The sequence below is a fragment of the Coloeus monedula genome (assembly GCF_965178545.1).
Source record: "Coloeus monedula genome assembly, chromosome: 1".
NCBI lineage: Eukaryota > Metazoa > Chordata > Aves > Passeriformes > Corvidae > Coloeus > Coloeus monedula.
In genome coordinates, this window is record NC_138781.1 from 28,963,842 (window position 1) to 28,986,439 (window position 22,598).

Consider the following 22,598-nt stretch of genomic DNA (forward strand, 5'->3'; position numbering starts at 1 on the left):
CTGAAGGATGCTTATTCACCTTGTATTAAAGGCTGCCTTGCCCTTCTCACCCCTTTTATGTTCTACTTCACACATCTGCAAGAAAAGTGCTGTAGGATTTCCTGTGATTCAAAACGTCGTGTGCCAAATCTGACTGGGTACACATGGGGAAAAGATCTAATAAGCATATGTGCTGAAAGGTCCTCTTCTGGAAGTCACCTCACACCACTGCAAGAGTAGGCACTGAGATATGCCCTGGCCCCCAGGTGTGCATGTCCATCCCCTCACAAGGCCTGGCATAGAGACAAATGCTCCTGCCACCAGCATTCCCACTTTGACCCAATGTGTTGGGTTTGCAGAAAGTTACCAGGTGTAATTACATTGCTTCCTATACTGAAGGTATTTCAGCTTAATTTAAAGTCAAATTATAGCCCAGAGGTGACGTCAGAGTGACTTCTAAATTTTAAGCATTTCTACCTCATGTAGCAGATGTGGAAAAGAAAGTCCAGAAAAAAACAACCAACTAAAACAACACCAAAAGTACAGGGTTGATTTTAGCATTGCTCCAGACTGGCAGAATATAGACCTAAACCTCTGCCATTTTTTATAAATAAGCTTCTTCACCATATGGCTATCAAACATTCTTTTTGTTTTGACTATATAGTTAATCTTCATCAGAAAAGAATAACTTCCAAAAAAGTGGGGGACTGAAAAATCCGGCAAAATCATATTGTGAAAAACATTTTCAATAGGCTGCATTTGTATTTCCCTTGGAGCTTTTTATATTCACAGACAGTGAATTTTCCAAAGTATAGCATTAAATTCACATAACTTTTTCTTTTCATTAATTTAAATATAAAAATAATATAAAAATCATATAAAAGTCTAACACACAAAATATATAAAAGTAATACATAAGTTACATTGTATATTTGCATACATAAATGTAGTGTATATAAATATAGTATAGCAGATATAAATATTTATAAAATCAAATTAATTTATAAAATTAAATATAGTTATATAATTATATATGTAAATAAATCTTATTCATTGAATTAGAATGTGCAGCCCACATTAGGAGTTGGGAAGGGAACATAGTTTTCTAAGGTTTCATTCAGACTCAGTAAGCGTTACACTTGTAAAGAAAGAATTTCTTTCAGATTTCTTCATAGACCTTCAGGGAGAAATTCAGTATTGCTTACCAAGAAAACTGTGCTCGGTTAGTGTTTTAATAGCACCTGTTACTTTTTATCCACCATTTTTGACATGTTTTCATAATCACTTCATCAAATCCATAGGAGTGCAGGGGATCTATTTATGAATAAAATACCAATGCTAGAGGATGTAACAATTTGATTTTGAATCATGCAATTAATTGATTTATGCACAGGTAGCAAACACATACACATTCTTATAAAACTTTTTAAGGAAATACCTAAAGTATTTATTTAAATTTATTTATTTAATTTAATTTATTAGAGTAAAACTGAAGTTTTACTCATAGTAATGAAAACATAAATTGCAATGTTTTCCATTTAGTTCCCTGCACATGACTTTTGCTCTTACATCCAAGTGCAGCGCACTGTGCAGAACTTCAGGTGCTCAGCCACACAAGGTGGCATAACAGCAGCAATGCATTAAATCATTCAGCATTCTTCACACAGTGGAAGCAAAACTTAAGACTGTCTACAGTCCAAGCAAAGAATAATCCACTAGTGGATCTCAGGATAGGTATAAGGTGCCAACACCACAGATGTCATAGAAGCAAAAATATTGTTAAACAGCTGCTTAAACTACATCTCTAAACTCAGGATTTAAGTTTCATATGTGAAGACTTGATGAATTCTAAGTACTACTGATTCGTGGTGTACAAAAATATTTTTTATCATCAGAGTACAATCAATCCAATGGCTTTGCCATTCTTTGGCAAAAATGTAATTCTTCTAAGAAAATATGGACCAGATTCAATATTTTGTTCAAAAGAAAATAACTATGCAGTTATTATTTTCTAAAAATACTCTGGGTGTATGTATCTTTCCAGAATTTGGGTACTCCAAATGTACAACAGCAAAGAAATGCTCTAGCAATCAATTCAAATGATTAAGGAAATTCAAATAATTAAGGAAAATAGTGTAATTTTCAAAACAGGCCTCTTGCTTTGTGAAGGTAAAAAAGCCCAGGTGCTGTAGATTCCCAACTAAATTACAGTGTAAGTTGTAGGGAGTCAGTTTTGTTATCTTGGGCATCTTTTAAGTGGGCAGAATTTAAGATTTAGAAAGGCCTGTTGAGGCAAACTTGCAGCTAGAATCTAAAAACTAGATGTTCTTCAAATTAAATGATTAAGGAAGTTATAAAGAAATACAACTTTTGTGGATATAATTTCTATTATAGAGTATAAAAATACCATAAATTAGACATTTTAAATAATAGAACTTTAGGGAACAGAGGCCTTTTCAGAGGGACAAAGGCTTTGTGAAACGCCGACCTCTCCACAGAGTCCTGTGGCTCTGTGGCTCGACTGCTATTCATCCTGCTATTATTTACCTCTCTGTGAGGTGAACAATAACTGAATTTCAGATTCTTCAAGATCATTAAATCCACAATAACAGTTGTTGTCAGAAGTAGAAGACTCCTATAGAGATGTAACAACCAAACAGGGAAACTCTTTTCATGGCTAAAAACACAGGTGCTAGGCACAAATTACACAATGCATCAGCCCAGCAATTTTCACGTCACTGTGTTAACTGCGGCAGTCTGTAACTGTGGAGTACCTTTTATGCCTGTGTTCAGCTGCAGAGCCTACGAGGTTTTTCCAGCTCACTCATATTCCTCTACTGCCAATTAAAGAATGTCTAAACCATTAATTATTATACCCATGCCTAAGTGTTGCCCTTTGGCTTAGAGCTTCTCGATTTTCAGGCCTCGCAGCAGGTCTCCATTGCTGGAAAAGAATCAATGCAAGAGTTGCTGCCATGAGGTTTATTTGCATCATGTACATATTTTTACATAGACTGTGTACATAACGTGTCTTGACATAAACTGCTCCAGAAACCCTAACTCAGGCAGGCAAAGAAACTAATAGAAATGTCATTGCTACTGTGCCTGCACTGCTTCATGTACCTTCCCATCTATTATGAAAGAAGGCAACACTTCTACTTCAGTAATTGTACATTGAGATACTGATACTAAAATTCATTGTCAACTTGTTCGAAGTATTTTTCTGTTGTCCTGCTGTATTCCAGCAGTTACAGGAAAAAATACACAATAAATGGTATGAGGAAAGGTGGGGATTTTTCGTTATTTTTGGGGGTTGTGTTTTGGTTTGGGGTTTTTTTGTTGTTGCTATTAATTTGGAGTCCTGTATTCCAACACATTTCTCTGCAATAGCATAGCTATCCCACCAAAGAGATAGAACAACAGACATAGCAACTGATGCTGACCATTAAAAAAAAAAAAACACAAACCAGCAGTTTCACAGTACCCCTAAGATTTACGATTTTATTAGTCTCCTAGTTCCCTTGTCCTTTTCTTTGCTATTTGAAAAGAGGATACTTAGATTGTTGACAAAAATGAACTGGAAATATCAATTCATGTCAGCCACAGATGTTTGGAGCTCAAGTTAGAAAACTTGTGAGTGTTATCTTCTTGCTTGATGACAGCAGCCCATGAGAAAAATACCATCAAAAATTAAAAATGTTAACTTATGGGTTAAAGCAGACAGGTTGGCTCTACCAAAAAAATGCAAATTCTTAGCCAATACTATAAACATTCTCTAGGTTGAGTAAACACATCTGAAAAGAGTATCTGAAAGCAAAAAAACCAAATCTCAAAATAGGCTCAACTGAAATGTACTGCAATAATCATAAATGCTTTAAAATAAATATACATTATGTTTATCCCTTTCTACTAAATAACCTATTGGGATGAAGAATATACTTTTGCTTTTCTCTGTGCTGTACAGTACCCAGATCTGTTCCGTTTTGATCTAAATTTCATATATGACAACATAAACACAAAGTTTTGATTGACAATCCAGTATAACTGGCGGTATAGAGATGGATGAATGAGGGGATGGAGGGATGGAGGGATGGAGGGATGGAGGGATGGAGGGATGGAGGGATGGAGGGATGGGCAGGTTTTATTAGGCAATTCAGCCATCGCAGAAAACAAGTACTGGTAAGTGAAATAGCAGAGTTTATTCAACTTCTCACTTAATGGACAAATTATATGCAGCCTAGAAAGTATTGCCAGGGGCAAGAAGTGATGGCAGGAGATAAACTGGAAATTTAGGATTATTCATTTCTGTGAAATGAATAAAAAAATATACCAAAACAAGCAGTGTCTGTTTGAAAATTAACTAGAATTTTCTTCAAAGTGACTCTGAACTAAAACTACTTCGATTCCTAATAGAAAGAGAAATTGAAAACATTTTCTAAAAAACACTGTCCTGGTTCAAAAGACTAATGTTTAAATTGCCTCAGTGCACGGTTTCAGCTTGAACTTAACACTGCCCTCTTGTGCCTCTGCCTTAAAATGCATTTTCTTTCACATAGCCAGATTCATGAAAACTAAATCACCAATGGACAGAAATGCAGCCAGATTTTTTTTTTAAGCTCGATGAAATAAGATGACTTTCAACAAAAATATTTCAGTTGTTTTAAAAATCATCCTCTCAGTTTCTAGCATGCTATTTCTACTACACAGTATGCAAAACAATATTGGTTACTAGCTTTGTCTCAGTTAATTCTGCCAGTCTATTTATTCTTTGAACTAAGAGCACTTAAATTTTCCATACGTGTCAAGACTAGCATAAAATCAACAAATTCCATTTGAATAATAAAAACAGCACTAGCATTCAGGTACAAGACAATTACAGGCATGAAAGATCACATGCATGTCATTATCTCCATTTTTTTGAGCTGGTTTTGAACCATTCAGCAGGTTAACGTTAACCACACTGCAGTGCACGGTATCTTCTAAAAGGATTGAGCCCAATATGCTTTTCACTTTCATCAATGTTACACACATCTCAAGTCTAAGACAATAAATAGCTGATAGAGTACAGTTTAAAGAGAGAATAGCTTCCTGTACATTGGGCCTTAAACCCAGAAGTACTGTCAGAAACAGAGCATACTCTTTCCAGTAATATAAATGTGAAAACTGAAATGTAACTTTGCAGGGCACAAGTCAGACAAGTTTCCACCTTCATTTTCTTTTCCTCCAACTCCAAAGAAAAAAAGTCTAAACAAATAAAAACTGCAAAGATTAAAAAGAGAAGTATTCAAACAACATTGTAAACTTAATGTCAGTGAACATGTATCTCCTAATATCCTCCTGAAACTCTTCACTGATGTAAAATTTCATGTATCAGTGACATAGGTAAATAGCACCCAGTACGTAAAAAATATTATACAGAGCACATATTCAGTTCTGCTCTTATTTTCTTCTACCAAAGCACCCACGACTTAAAAAGGAGACCAAATCAGGTGGCAAAGGTTGGTATTTGATAAACTGTAATTCTCCTGTCTTCACTCGAATGCAAATTAAGAAGAATCACGGAGGAAGCACATTAAGCAAGGGACTGCAATACCAGCTGGTTCAGAGAACACTTCAGTCCACATAAAATGTCCCTGCCAGCATAATCTAGCCTGGCCAGTCATTTTCCAACCACTACATTTCCAAGCTTATGTAACTGATAAGGAGTGTGCAGTCACCAATATATTACAGACACATATACATGTGCACATGTGTATTTATGTAAAAGAAATGGACGTCTTGCAGGTCAGTCTTTGAAGTCACTGATATCTGTAACACCGAAGTAATGCCCCTGAGAACTTAGGTTGCTGATATGGCAGTTAAAGCTGCAATGAGAATTAAATTTATCCCACAGTTCTTATAATGCATATGTTTTCAGAAAACCATGCAGAATAATGCATGGTTTTCAGTAAGACATATGAGACATAGCTTTATTTGTACATGTAAAAAAATAATACCTATACATTTCTGCAGCCATGCAGAGAACTGCAGTGTTGATACATTCCAAACATGCTATATGTATTTCAGTCTGTTCATTTGATTATGCAGCATTTTATTAAATGAGTTCCTGGTAATAATATTAACTGTAGACTTACCCTGGCATTGGTCCATTTCCAGAAAGACTATAAACTTGACGAGGATTTAAAAGGTACTGAAATTTTCTATAAATTCTGAAGAGGTAAAAGAGACAAGGAGAAAATATTTACAGACATGTTTGAAATTTTTTTAAACTTTTCAAATGAAAGAATTAAAGAACTTAGAACATACTATAATTATTTGAACTGCAGGATCTCATTTATACAAAAAATCAAATACTTGAACACAGCAATTATAATTCATACATAGAGAAAGTTGAGACAGAAGTACTACAAGCTATTTACAATTTCAATGCTGTGTATAGACAGAAACAAAATGCAATAAAGAGGTATAATTATACAAGAAAAGGTGAGTCACAAAAGCATTTCAAAAAGCATATTGATTTGTATTAAAGTAACTCCATGGCAAAGGAGACATTTCTTCCTGAAATTTATTGCAAACAGAGAATTACAAGTATAATTAATTGCAAAAGCTAATTGGCTTTGCCACCCACCAAAAATATCTCCATAGGCTGAAAAACATTATGATAGAGAAAACCTATGGTCAACTACATTTCTTCAGGATTACATTTGAATGGGAAGAAAATGAAAATGATTTGAAGCCATTGTTTTACTAAATTAGACTTATTTTAAAATTATCTGGATAATAGGAAGTAATTTACTGATGCAGCATGACAAGCATTGGCCTATCCCACAAGGGACCCCATTTTCTGTCCTACCCTCAGCAATTATTTCTTCAAAATTGTAAATTTAGAAATTTGAGTTTACTTGTCCTAAAAGTATGATAGAGTTTTTTTCTTCATTACAAATATTGGAAATGTAATTTCCTACATTGACTAGAATGTGGTAGCTGATTCGTTTCTCACACAGAAACAAGAAAGCACACAAAAGAGTTGAAGCTCAGAATATATAAATATACACCTGGGATCTATGGCAATAGTTTAAATTACAAACCCACATTTCTTGGTTTTAATTTTAATGTTTCTGTCCTTAAGCTAATTAATACTTTAATATTTTTGAGAAAACATTAATTTTTTCCCCTGAAATATTGCTTCCTTTCTTTATAATGGCTTAAATAAAATAGAAGCATAATAAGAGCTGAATTTTAGGTTAAAATGTCCACGTTTTCAAATACAGCAAAATAAAACTGTCTAGACACAATCTATGTGCACATTCAGGGATTTTTCTTTCCATATTTTTTTCTTAATAGCAATGCATAATTTATCAGGGTAGCTGGAAGACAAGTGTGTAAAAATACTGAATACAAACAAATTCATAATTATCTCTAAAATTGCCAAATTGGAACATTTTCTTAACTTGTTAATTATTTAGTGATATCAGCTTCATAAAGCATTTTATTCAAGCACACTCACACAATGTATCCCTGATGCCATTCCTGACAGAAAAAGTCAATATGAAATGACTAGTTTCATTTTCCAAGTATGTATGCATCATTGTCGATGGCTGTGACGATTAGATCAGACTTTTAAGAACAGATTTACAACATAATACATATTTTCCCTTTTTACAAATGTAAAAGGAGAGTTTTTTAGTTAGTGTGTGTGATTTGCTTCTCAGAGATATGTAGGATTTAACTTGGTCAAAGGTTATGCTAATTTAATTTGCCTAGCTGGCCATAAGAAGTTCATGAACAGTATTTTTACGAAGTCCCAAAGGTCTATGAGTTATTTTCCTAAAGTTTGGTGCTACAAAACATACTAGCCATTACCTACACTCACTCTGCTGTTGTCAGGTAACACTGAAATGCTCTAAAAGCCTTCTTAATAAAGAGAAGGCTGGGTTTCTCTACTCAGAACACAGAAGTTCTACTGCAATGATGAAGAGATTACAGACTCGTATTTGACTCAGTGCATACCATTCACAGGTTCCAGTTGAACATCAGTACCAGCTAATCACTTTCTAATGACTCATTGCAAATGACACATCAAGCTTTAAGATAGTAAATGCATTTACGTATTCTAGTCTGTGTAAAATTCATAAATTGATGGCTCATTTCCATTCATACATTCTCCATAACAAAAAAAGCTAGAAGCTGCCTACAAATGTTTCCTTCACACTAAGTTGTACCCAGACCTAACAGGGTGACACATGGATGTCAAGGAAATGGACAGTAACTTAACCTTCCAGTTTTACATCTACAGTACCAAACAGTGACACTGACAGGGCTCTGAATGCCTTGCTTCCACATGTAAGGAAGGAATTGGATGTGGTTTGCTGTCACTGGAGATTTGTGCAGACAAGGACATGAGGTGGTGTGGTGGAAAATGCCCCAAAAGACATTTTCGGGATGAAATGCAATTTCATGAACAAAGCCGGTTTATGAAGTTACCACTTGTCCACAAACAGCTGCGCTTCTGTGCCTATATTTGGGTTTATTCTGTGATCTGGTATACTAAAAATACTCAATTTAAAACACAAATCCTTCATTGTCATTTCTCTTTTTACCTAAATCATGCCCATGAATCTCATATAAACCTCAAAATGCTCTGCTAGCATAACTGAGGAGGCAGAAAATCAACTCAGGAGTGGCCAAAGGAGCTGGCATCCTCTTTAAACAGCTCAGCTGCTGAAGAAAATACTTCTGAAAGCCCCTTGGGCTGAGTTAGACAGCTGTCTTCTGAAGAAGAGAGAAAATAAATGGACAAAACCTTGCTGGCAATTCAAAACTGGCAATAAAGTTGACTACACTGTGGAGAAACCTGGCCATGGCAATGCCTTCTGCCACTACTGGGGGATGCATCTTCAGTCATCTAGGGGCTCTTCAAGATGTGGCTAGTATATGCTTAATTTAACCCTAATGTCAGACAAAGAAGAACCCAAGGATTCCTCCCCAAAATTAAAAAATGCTAGTGATCTTCTCTCTCAGACATACAGTATTTGAAAAAGATAGGTTGGAACTGCTTTTACATTTTGTCTCAATGTTAAATGAAAGCTCAGAAAGCCAGATCAGTCAGAGGGGAGGAGGGAAGAGCTACTATGAACCAAAGTTATTTGAAAACTGCAAAGGTTAAAAATATCATCAACCTGTATTGCACAGACACTGAACGTGGAGTCAGCAGGAAACGTCAGTGTACGGAAGCTGATCTCCAGTGCATCCAACAGCACATTTGTCAAGGAAACAATTGTGTAAACTCACCTGCTGGTCAGGCAAATAAACTGGAAAATGGGGAAGTGGAAATCAAAGTAATGAGTATGGCAAAACAACAGCATGATTTAGAAGGACCCCTATATGGGAAACATTACCCTTAACAACAGCCTTTAGAAGCACTACATGCTCATTGTACATTCTTTCTGTTGAAAGAAACTATTTTGTCAATGGTGTACCAAATATATACATTCCATTCACAGATTGTTGAAAACTGTTGCCTTGGTTAGTCAGATCATAAATGCAGACATCCCAAACTGATAGCCCTAGAATGAAATGGATGTCCTGCTTTTTTTTGGATGAAATTAACTGCACCTGTCCATTTCATGCACAACCACTGAAAATATGTTACAGTGTGATATAGCCTGAGCAATTCACTTGCCTGGGTTTGATGAACTCCTATTCAGTCTCATGCTCAGTTAAAATCCATTTCTGGTATGTGTAAGCCTTAAATTCATCCACTTTAATTCTATTTTTTTACTTTCTTCTTAATAAACATTGACTTATATTTTTGTTCTATTATAAACATATGTATTGTCTAATACACAAAATCATTCAAGACCAAATAACGGTAAATACACTTGAGTTTCACATGATGGGCAATTATTAACCTCTTAATTGAGAAGAAAAGATAATTGGGCTATTGTCATAATTCTTTATTTTGTAAAGTCAATGGTCTTTAAAACAGAAACCTATTCAGGAAGAAAATGCTATTTATCACTACACATTCTGAAAAAACGTATTTTTAACATAATGAAAGTTTTAAAATGTATTGATAGGACATGGTTGTAAAGAACGCATTTTTCTGTACCGAAGGTACTTTTTCTACATATCCATTTGTTTCCCACCACCCCTCTGTTTGAACATTTAAAAACTAAAACTAAAGTACAAAACTTTTTTTACCTTTAAGTCATCCTCAGTTCTTTTCTTTTGCATTTGAGAGATTTGAAAAAAAATTACAAAATACAAGCGGAAACAACAATGTATTACTGGGGGTGTGCATTTATTCAACTTGTTTTCAGTTGGATGCATAAACTCTCTCAAAGGGCAATGAAATGGGCTGTGTTATAACATGGCAAGACATAAAATCTCATACGGGGAACTGTGGGAACACTGGAGTCTTGACAATATGCAATAACCTTTCTGTTTTCAATGAAAGTCAATTAAAAATCTTAATTCCATTCATCGTGACCTCTCAAACACAGAGAGTCCTAAGTAAAAACTGAGGAATAGTTTTCAGTAGAAGATTTGCTTAATCTGAATGAATCAAGATAATGAAATTCTGATCTACAAAAATTAGAAGGTTGTGGGTTTATTTTGCTTTCTTTTTCTTCCCTCACTGCTGTGGGTATCTTATTTTTGTTGCAGCATATCTCTAGTCCCACCCTCTCAGCACCTGACCAGATTACAAAATTGCTATAATCAAAAAGCCTGACCTGAATGCCATTTACTTAAATGTTGGACACGATGAGCCTTGTGGGTCCCTTCCAACTCAGAATATCTGTGAATCACCATAACTGTGCATTTTGCAAAGTAATTTATGTCTTGAAATGTCTGTGATTTTACTTTCCACAACATATAACTGCCACAAAATTGGAGGGTAGGGAATATATGGGAATCTTCTCTTTCTGGTGACTGACTGTAAAGCAGACAGATAAAACACAAGAAAACTAAAAAAAGTTCAGTATTATTTCTCCTGAAAATGTTTTCATCCCTTAGATTGAATACTCAAACTAATATACACTGTTAACATCCTTATTTTAGATTTTTTGCTGCTGGCATTGATATGAAACATTAACACCTAAAAAAAAGGAGGGCAAACCCCTTCTTACCAAATAGTCCATATGTGGATTTTTAAACCTTTTTGAATCTGGCTTTATATCTAACCATGAGATATTATCTCCTGATGGTGAATGACCTGAGATATGTTTACATGACTATGCAGTTGACCTTCTGATGTGCTTCTCTTAAAACAGAAATACTGAGCCCACGACCTTGACACATTAGTATGCAATTTAACATTTTGTGTGTGTGTGTGGTATCAAAGCCAATTTAAGAAGTTCTTACACTTCACTATACTCAGCTGCTGGTGCCTGCCCTCACACTATATGCTTAATTGCGTAATGACACTTGTGGATAATGGTGCTAGTGAATGAAGTGTGTATAGGGCATCCATTTATAAAATTCAAATAATTCCTGTGATCTGTTTGGCCTCAGTAACAGTTTCATTGACATAAACTGACAGTTAGACTGCAATACATGAAGGGGAATAGGAGCTTGAGATAGGGATCAGGTTTTAAACTTGCTTTTACCCTGGAGAATATCTAACATTAAATGACATCCCTAATGCATTAAGCCCATTCAGATAGTAACACTTGAGACCAATTACAAGCTGGGAACTGAAAGCTGTGAAATAGCATTTCATTAAATTGTTTCTAGGCTATAACTAACTATGTAAGTGCAGCTCTCTAACCTGCCTCTCACCTACATAATTGCAGACTGGATCTCTGATCTATTCACTTCATATTGGTACTATAAGAAGTCAAGCTGAGTGCTAGTGCAGATTACCTTCCACAAGACCCCTGACTGCACAGCAGACCAGGGCTACCTCACACTGCGACTGTGGCTGAAACATGAAAACTCAGGATGGCCCACACTGTTTTGTTCCAATTGCAAAGGCATGTTCTTGAAACTGTTGAGAATTAATCTTTTCGATCATTAACCGCCTTTGACACACCTAGCTGATATCTAGGTACACATAATCGGCTCTCAAGTGATAACCTGTTCTCTCAGAGGCCTTCAAATACAGTTTTAGTTAAATGCTCCTCAGCTCTAAGAATTACTCTAACAACTACTCTGCAGGACTTTTTCCCCTTTGACTGTTTACTTTTAGGGGCACAGGAAGACGTGGTCTAAGGGAGGCAGGGTGGAGGAGGTAGGAAAAATTTGTCCCACCAGCTTTAGATTCACACTGGATCCTTCCTTTGTGCTTCTGGCAACCCATATCACCAGTATCCACAGGTGTCACCTTCAGCTGGATCCTGGCCAAAAGACCATAATCTTTTCCAAGACTTGAAGTTACAGTACTGACATGGTGAACTAGGCTATAAAAATTTAGTGATTTATGTGATGATCATAAATGGCCATAGTGTTAGCATTTGGGATTCTGAAACATGCTCTGAAAAGTCTGTTTAGGGGACAACTAATTCAGCTTTCCTGCCTGAGTACCTCTGCTTTATCAGGCCTCTGATACACTAACACTTAAACTAATAAACTCATACATTTTAATTTAAATAAAAATAATTACTGACATATGTAAAATTAATATGTCTTCAAGTTTGTGTGATCGGACTCCAATACTTTAACTGGATTTTTAGAATGCTTCCTATCTACAGAAATCAAAAGGTTTCTTTGAAGGAAATCTTATGAAGAGGCTTGAGAGCCTCTACTACCAAGTCTTTAAAAAGCAAATCATACATTAGAAAATTGAATATTGCTTCTAATTTACTGGCCTGCCTGTATAATCATTACATAGATTAAAAGAAAACTGTTAGCACTTCAAAGTTTTAATACAAGATGTAGCAACTCACATCTTCATGCAAATCACACAAACCTATGCACTGAATAAAGCTTTTTTTTGATTTGAAACAAAACTGTTCTATAAAATTAACTAGTTTTTAACTGGAGAATTTATAAGTACATAGATATAGGATGTTCAATTGTGAGGAATAAAAATATAAAATTTTGGATTTTCTCCTCATGTACAAACTTTTAAAATTCATTTTTAAATGTATCACAGACCAGAATCAAGAAAGCGAGGAAAAAATGAAAAAGGAAAAAACCCCTTACCTTTCTCCTTGTTTCCCACCACTTTTAGGATTGACAAAAACTAAAAGTGGATGAGTGCCTGGAACTGGAGTGATCTAAAAGAAGGGAATAACACAGCCACTCATTAATGCTGTGTGTTGCATTCATTTTTTTCCTATAGTAGACAGAAAACAAAAAGCTTAATGCAAACTCTATGTTATGCTATGTAATCCAGCTGGAAGCAATACCATAATTTGCAACAATCCTCATTTCATTAATTTGCCAGAAATTGCAAGTGACTTCTCTTTTAATGGTCTCTGTTTTACAGCTGTGTTGCCATTTTAACCGATAATGCCACTGAAATATTGAGATATATACATATATAACCTCTCTTTATATATACATTTGTGTGTGTATGTATATATATATATCCATCAGTAGAGAAGAAAACTTTAAATGCAAATCATACATGACTTACTCTGACAGTAATTCCCCAGAGAAAAAAGCTTAAAAGAAACTGTATTTTGGAGTAAGAAATGACACTATATTATATACTCTGAAGGTAAACTATAGCTATATGGAACATTGAACTTAACAGATTTTTTTTTTTTTTAATTACAGCAATGATTACCTGTAATATTTGATAGGATCAGAAATCACAAACTTTTTAAAATGTGGCAACCATAATATTTCCAGGTGTTTAAAGGAACACCTTTCAGCTGACAAAGCTGAAAAAAGGTAGAGGAGAAACCATATGGAAGAAAGGCAAGTCGCAGGAAAAGAATGTTGAGGAGAAGGAAGGAAACAACGACTTCTACTATTATTTCTTTAAAATCCTCTTGTGTATGGAAAGTTTTACACATTCACATTAATATTTAGCTTTACAAACACCTTCATTCTAAGTAATAGTGTTTGTGTTTTCAGACACTCTGTGTGTGTTCATTGCCTTTACTCCATAGACTTGAACATTAAAAAATCACATCAGATGATCTCTAATACAGGTTTTTAAACCATTTGGCTAGACTATTCATATTTGAAAGTATCACTTTTAGACATATATCAATTCCAGAATGTTTCAAACTCTATTAAGAGTTCAAAGTCAACATCTCCAAAGTCATGCACAAACAACTTCAGAGATGAAGCCTAGACCATCTGTGTTTCAAAATGACACATTGAAAGGCCTTGCTCTAAATCCTTATTGACAATTCCTGAAATAACAAAATCTGAAGATTTCATAAAATGTAATTTAAGGCAGAAGCTGAGAAACATCACAGCTAAGGAGTTTTACAAGCATACTATAGATATATGCATATAATCCTACAGGCATCTAAAAGCACTTGTCTTTTGGTAGGAAATGTCAACTCTATTCATGATTTCACAAAAAATAGAATCAAATCTATTCCAATACATACAAAAAATAATGGAAAACTCCACGAACTCAGTGGTATTAAGCTTAACATAAAACTCAGTATAACCTGGCACAGTAAAGTGCTGTATGTTGAAACATACATCAAATTGCAGAATACCGTGAAGTTTGTCATATATTTAATTTTTACCTACTCTTTTAATCAATTTTAGTTATTTAGCCAATTCCCATGGTGTTTATTCCTGTGAACTAAGTGTAAACCAATGGTGCTCACTGTGACAGAGATGGAATACCTACTGAAATCCCTTAGGACGCAGGTTAATTAATGAGACTCATCCTAAGGTTATACATGATCTATTACTTCCTCTAATTAGAAATAATAATCCTGATCATTATGCTGGTTAGCTAGAAAGAAGCAAGATGAATGTCCTTAACTATGATTAATTGTCTTTAAGTCGTGCAGACCTCCACTGCCACTAAGTTATCTGCTCACTCTGTCTGATGGAAGGAAGGTTTGGTCTTGATCTTTTTCTCAACAAAAGCTAAGTGATGGAGTTCTATTTCAAATCTTTTATTTTAAGACTCAATGATATTACTGCAAGTAGAAGGTTTCGAATCATCCAAAAAAAAAAAAAAAAAAAATCTAATAATTAGTCTATGTTCCACTCTGTTCCAAAATAAATTTTAATTAAATTTTTACAGCTTTTCCAAATTACTTTTCCAGATAACATACGGTATTTTTATACAATGAAAAGCAACTAAAGATTTAGACTAAATCAGTGAACATCTTCAGGCCCTAATCTAGCTCAATTTATAGGCAATCTTCAAGATGTTATGGGATAAGTGACTTAAAGTAAAAAGTGGTGGAGCACTTATACACAGTTTCTCTCATATTGAAAACAGAGGTCTAACAGCAGTAGTATGAAGATCTTTGCTTTGTTACCTTCTGACTTAAAACATAAATGAATGCAATTAACCTACTGATTAAGTTTTCTGAAAAAAAATCCTCGCTTATTGAAGATCTTATTGAAATGAGACCATGCCAGCAGAATCAGAGTATTGAGTAGCATGCCAGATATGGGAGAATTAGAGTAGTATACTTTGATCAGATTTAGAATGTTTTCTCCAGACCATCTTTGGGCAAAATACTACAATAATTACCAGTTATATTTATGACATCTTATATCTTTGTGAGAATAGTTGAAAAATTACACTATCTGTGAGGGAAAAAAAGCCCTAACATTCTCATTAATCCCACCCCTTTCAGTAGGATAGCCTTCAAGGTCCACCCAGCCTTCACAATAACCAGGTTATCCTTATTAAGGCCAATCAAAACTTTAGTATTCGATGTTAAGGTGGATTCCTGCTGCTCAAAACCAATCTAATCCATCAGTGAAAAACAAAGATCACAGTATAATCAGCAAATTAGGGCCATCAGTGCAGAATTATTTCTAATGTTGTCACCATGATTACCAGTATTGTGTCATGCACTACATTACAAATGTGTCATTACAGAACACCAAGCACTTCAAAAAACACCTCAGATCTATTCAATAATAATTCTACCATCTTCATCCCCACTCTCTTTTTCTCTGTCTCTAGTGGTAGTAAAGAAAAGCAAGGATGAAACCCAGGCTTTTGAGTTATCTTGAAAAAAGAAGATAGAACACAGGTTTTGGATTACACTAAAAAACTTAGAGAAAATCTTATGACCTGAAAGCAGAACATATAATAATTTAAAGTTTTGTGTCAAAGAGTCAATGGTGATACAAGTTGCTATTTTGAATAGACCAAGTATTATATCTGCCATGGTATCACATGAGTGGGAAATAGAGACTTCAAACATAGCTGAAAATAAACAATGAGCATAAGTAATCTAATGCTTGGAGTAAACACAAAATTCATAATGATACATGGCGCTGTAACCAAAAGGAGATGCCAAAAATGTTCCTCTATCAAGAATACTTTGGCACACTGAATTGCATGGGTATCACCCAAAAGTTAGAAAACTCTGTGTGTTTCTTTTAGCACAAACTTATTAATCACACTGTGACTGATTACACAGAACTTGAGCTTTCTTTTCAATTAAGACTCTAGTCTTTTTGCTTCATGTTTTGTCACAGATGATCTGGGTAGCAATGAAGCCTGTGAAAATGTTAAGTACAGGAAGAGATTGTTGAAAGCAATGGATAATGATTGCTGTAATGTCCAACTATACCATCAATGGAGCAGCCATATGACTGGACAGGTTTTAGGGTTTTTTTTCGAGTTTTGTTTGGATTTTTTTCCCATCTTTGGGTTGTCATAACAAGAATGTTTGACTAATCTAAAAAGACAAAACAATACAATAAGCCTTCCTAGCCTGACACAATACACAAGAAGAAATAATTATGAGGCATAAAGTAATTGATATATGGTAACAGAATCTTTTTACTGAAGCTCAATTGCAACATATCAAAAGATAGAGAGAACAGACAACTATGATTATCATATAGTTATCATTATGATAATTTAACTCCTGAGGAAATAAAGCAGCAGCATCCTGCATATGGACATCAATTTCACTCAAAACTACTCATATCTCAAGGGAAAAAAGTCAGCAGTTCAGGCAGAACTTCTGGCATGCCTCTAAGTCACCACCCTTAAATAACATTAGCTCATCACACACGAGTTTTTCTTTCAAGTAGAAAAACTTCCATTTTTATTACAGATATTGCTAGTAAGGAAAACACGTTGCTTCTCACCACTGTTAATGTTGATATGCCAAAATGGTCCAAATGAGAATAGTTGACAGTTATCAAGACAGACTTAGATGAATAATGTAGATTTACACAACATTGCATGACAGATACCAAAATAAACTAGTTCAGCTTCACCCTATGACAGAAGTGTTTTAGAGCTAGTCCTCCTTCCCCCTTAATGTTTAGGAAATCCTAACAATCACGTGAGAAGAAGGTGTGTATCACAGGATTCCAAAACCAATAGAAGAATTTACCTATTGCATTTTTAAATACGTAAAATTGAAGTATTAGAAGAGTGAATGCATATTCCACTTTAAACATTTCTCACTCTATCATTGCCTTCATACCTAAAATCATCTGCTTAATATTAGAACACCAATAATCACACCTGAAGGCCTTGTCCATCTACGGTGACAGAATTTGCTCTTTGCATTTTGTTCCGTTCTCCCAGTTTGTTCATTTGCTGGGGGCAACTCTTTTCTTTTTTCACTGTTGCCTGTCTTTCCTTGAAAAGAGAAAAGGAGAAAAGGGAACATTGTAACACATTATATAATGCTATACAACTGTAACTGAGACTGTACCTCCACAAAGTTATTTTTTGACTAGCGAGTAATGTCAGACTCTGCTTTAATGAAAATGAGATCAGTCAAGTTAATACACAATGTCTGGCCACTTCACATAACATCTATCTATGTGCCTGGACATTCCATAATGACTAGGCAATAGATGGATGAAAAGTGTGCAGTCACAACACAAATTAATGCAATGATGTGAAAAGATAATCTGACATTACCGGGGTGCCATTCTGAAACTTGAAAGCCAATCATACAATACACTTGATTGTTTAATAAGGACATTGCTGAGAGATGAGTAATTTTTCAAAATTTCATCCTGACTGCTAGCAAAAGTTGGATGCTTCAGAGTACTTTACCACTTTGGCAAAATATACCTGGTCTAAATGTACCATAATCAATTGGCTGAGCAGCTTTTTATAAAATATGTCTTTTGCATCAGAAGGAAACCAGAACCTAATCAGATTCTAAGTCATTGGCAACTTTTGATGCTGATTCACAATAAGATAGCTATCTGAAAGATAAAAACTCAGAATTATACTATTGAAATCATATTTTCAACTGTTATCAGGCCATTTCAGAGAACCCTGCACGGAAAAATAGTATTCTCATTCTTCGTATCTCATTTATTCTATTTATAAACTGCACCCAGCATGTCCTTTCAGGTTGTCCAAAAAACACACCATAAATTAAAACAGCAGATGTTTATCAAATAGAATCAGTGTCTCCAATCCCAACCGCACCCCAACCACTTTCCTCACTTCACAAGCGCAAGGAGGTTTTAAACTAGTCAAGGGAATGGGCTGGCACAAAGCTGCTGCACTAGAAAGGAGCATGAAGGACATTGTTGCACCCCCTGCAACTGCATTCAGTAAGTTCATTAAATGTTACCATTTACGTTCCATACCAGGCCAAACCCATTTCTGCGCTACCTCTGATAAAGCCTTAGGGATCGGAGTAGCAATTAATGCATGAAACTCTTTCAGGAGCAGTTTTTACTGGTAAGAAGCACTGACACAGATTCTGTCAGGAAGGGAATAACTCCCAGCTTAATACAGCGCCTTCTAACACAGATGTGGACCCTGACTGTTTTTAAAGCATCTTTAGTTTCTTTAACTGAGACTGACAGAGTCTCAATCTAGTCCTGATGCAAAGAGTGGTCCAGGTCATCCTAGGCTACTTTGGGTAGCCAGGTGCTTGGAGGAATTGTGACAACCTGACCACATCTTGTATGAAAGGACTGACAAACCTATGCCACAGGAAAAAAACAACCAGGGGAGTCTACATAACTGTCTGTATGTGAGATTCCTAAGAGGTTAGTTAACAGAGCTCTTGGATGCTTTGAGTAACTCGGCTGGTGCAAGATGAGGTCCAAGACTCCAGACTACAACACCCTTGCTTTAAAGAGAAAACAGTAGAAGCAATTAGAGCTATTCACCTCATCCTTAAACTTAAAAACAAAACACTGTACATATCACTGCCTAAGAAATCACTAACTCTGCTCTTACTTACTTGATATTTTTTTCAGAAAGTAGAACTAGGACGAGGCACCCAAAGAGAATAAAATTTTTAACTAACAGAAAACATTTTGCACAATGATATTGGTTAGTGCCAAGGATAGCAAATAAGGTACTTCAATATGAAGGAAGCTTCACACTTCATTACAAATTTAAGAAGTTGTTTTGAGGTTTTAAACAACTTTGTAAGTAATTACCCTTAAAAATCACTACATTTTATAAAAAGGAAGCATACCCTGTTAAATAGGATTTTACATTGTGGTCAAATCTGTCTCATGGAAACATCTTCAAAAATCAAATCAGATGGCAGTAAAGCAGAGTAAAAGCTAGTAAAAATTGTGATTTCTAACAAAAATCAGAGAGGGAGAGCAAATTTTAAAAGGTCTAAAAAAATCTCAAGCTAAAGGACACATTTGTGATAATTCAGAGAAAAAGTTAACAGAAAGTAAGATTCAGCACGTTGAGTTTGTGCGTTTAGAGGTTAAAAAAAACATTAAAAAGAGGCCTACTTATAAAGTGTGACACTAAAAATCTTCTTGCATGTATCATGCTACTATTTAGAGGAAAAGTATTTATACACTGCTAAGACCTGTGCCCAAACTCGCTGTTATTAATGACTCAAGTAAAACACAGTAACAATTACCCAAAGCAAAGTTTTGGATATTGGGGTGATACAAATACAGCATGATATAAAAAGCAGTAAATACCCTCAGCTGGCCTTAGACCTATGACTGCTGCATTGAAAACATTCCTTCTCCAATTTATATTTCCTGTCCCATAAGAAAACCATTGCCTGACTCAAAAAGACAATACAAGATTAGGTCATATATCTCACATAACATAAAGGAAAAGGTATATTCATGATACAGAATTGTCTGTTAATAATATGGTCAAAGATGGATACCTGATCTCATTAACATTGAAACTCTGCTTTCGTCACTGACGATTTTTGAAGAAAGTACAAATAAAGTATTTCATATCACCCATCTTATATTGGTATGATATCACAATACATGTCACCATGTCTACCAAAGCTCTCTAAAACATTGCTGAAGAAGCTGACAAGAGATTCTAGATTTCCTAGAGTTATATATTCTGTAATTTTTAGGTATGTGTCACACTAGTGAGAATTTGACTTAGTTTGTATGACATAATGTGACAAATTATATCGTAATTCTAATGAATAAATCTGTTAATGGAACACAAAAAGATTTACCACTTTATTAAAAAATATTTTTAAAATATTCTTGTACAGACCCTTTCTCTTATATATGAAATACCAGCTGTGCCTGACCTAGAGTATCTTCTTTTTGGGAGCTACAATATTACTAAGATATCGGAGAGTGTCAGGAAATAAACAATGCAATTTTTAAATGAGACAAAAACATAGGAAGATAAGAATGGATAACAGGCTAAAAATTCTAATAATGTTAAGAAAAATTTGACATGCATTTATAAAATGGTTTTATAAAATGCAAAAATTTACCTTTCAAGGTAAGAAATATTTTTCTAACAGTTGTGCTATTTTTAATATTTTGCTAAATAAAGCATACAAAATGATCAATGTACCTGTGAACCACTTTGTTTCTTGAACATGCATGAGGTTGACAGAGGTACTGAATACAGCATTTTAGACGCTATTGTACATTTTGATGGCTCAAAGAATGAAGTTTTTTGTGCTTTTGGTATGTGCCAGAGCACATACCTTCCAAAATACTACTTACCACAACAAAAAAATTTTCCGCCCCTTTTTGCACTTCTCATATCTTATTTTCTCCCTTGAATTCCCACTTTGAAGTCAATATTCATTAGCTGGAGCTTCTACCATTCATACTGCTCCAGAGAGACCACTGCCAGGTGAGAACTATGCAATTGCATCTATCCCATATTCCAAATCAGAAAATAATGGACAAGTAAGACAGGACTTTGCAAATAATAACCCAGAATATCACCTCTAGATTTTTGGTTCAGCCCCAAAATGCACTTCATAGCAGAAAGAACGTACAATATCATGAACTGTTAGTACTCAAGCGTTCATGGACGCCTCCTGCTACGCACCTCAGGGAGCAAACCTCCTAAAGTGGGAAGCGTCTGTTGGAAAAAGAGAATGTTAGGCTGCAACACCAAACAGCTGGGATGGCAAAGGGCATGGACAGCGTGTTCACAAGGAATGTTACCTTGCAGCAGTCATACTTAACAAAAACGTACACGGTACTTTGTTACACTTTTGCACAAGTGTACTTTCCCAATGTTTGGCTGTCATATTATATAATTTATACTCTGGAAAGTATGTGTGGGATCATTTTAACACCAGCTAACAATATTACAAAACCTGAGGACTTTAGTCTTTTGAATAGCAAAAAGAGATACTTGATACCTGGAAAGCTATTTTTATTTTATCTTCCAAGTCTTTGAATCCTCATCCGAATCAAGGAATCTTGTTTAAAAAGCCTTCCTCTGCTACAATTAACAAGCTATGCATCATTAATCCTCAAAAACTGCTCATATTCTTTCTTTATATAGAGGTAGAATCTTTTCCTTTACACAAAACACTAACATTTAGAAATATCATACTCTATCATAGCTGTTAAGATAAAAACAGATGAATAGTTACTAAAGGCTTACTAAAGAGATACCTCTTCATATTTTAACTGCTGACACAGAATCCAGGGCAAATACAGGAACAATTGCTTTTTCTCACTTTGCCTTTTAATCAATAACTGCAAATATATTTTTGTAGATTATTTCCTACACAAGATTATTTAAATCAATAACATGAAACAACAATTTACCTATACATTATATAGGATTGCAAAGTCATTAGTAAATGCTTAATACCATTACACAGTATGTCAGGTGACAACTTAAAACTTGAGATTACTTCTCTTAAATTATAATTGCTTCTTTTATAATATATATTTTCAGATGAAGCATACACCCTGTTTGGGCATGGGGTTGCATAACGAGGGAAGTATATTTTTATGTTATTATGCATAAACTAAAATAGTTATTTAAAAAAAAATCTTATTCTGGAACTCCAGAACTTGAACTTAAATGATACTGACCAAAGGAATTTGGTCATAGAAGATCAGATGGAGTGCATGGAAGACCAAATAAAGATATCCTCAAATGCTTGCAAGATGAAGGCCATGGAAATTTAAATATGTGACTTGAATACCAAACTGATGCTTTGGGTTTTTTTTTTAAGGAACTTGAAGAAAGGTTGCTCCATGATTCCTTAGACCTATTTTGTTTAATGTAATGGGAATCTTTAAGAACATAATAATAATAATAGGTTATTAATAATATTAGGTAC

General features: G+C 34.8%; 1 protein-coding gene across 4 annotated transcripts in view; it reads right to left on the reverse strand.

The window, feature by feature from the left end:
• Window positions 1–22,598, reverse strand: part of DGKB (diacylglycerol kinase beta) — a gene marked incomplete at its 5' end in the record, with an annotated part of 302,358 nt that overhangs the window by 197,076 nt on the left and 82,684 nt on the right. For 2 of the 4 annotated variants that reach the window (XM_082282401.1, XM_082282400.1), the window contains 4 exons: window positions 6,114–6,188; window positions 13,129–13,202; window positions 17,582–17,698; window positions 21,341–21,373. In XM_082282401.1, coding sequence (XP_082138527.1) covers window positions 6,114–6,188; window positions 13,129–13,202; window positions 17,582–17,698; window positions 21,341–21,373 — 299 coding nt within the window. The remainder of the gene's footprint in view (window positions 1–6,113; window positions 6,189–13,128; window positions 13,203–17,581; window positions 17,699–21,340; window positions 21,374–22,598) is intronic. The other 2 variants (XM_082282403.1, XM_082282402.1) reach the window with 1 other exon arrangement.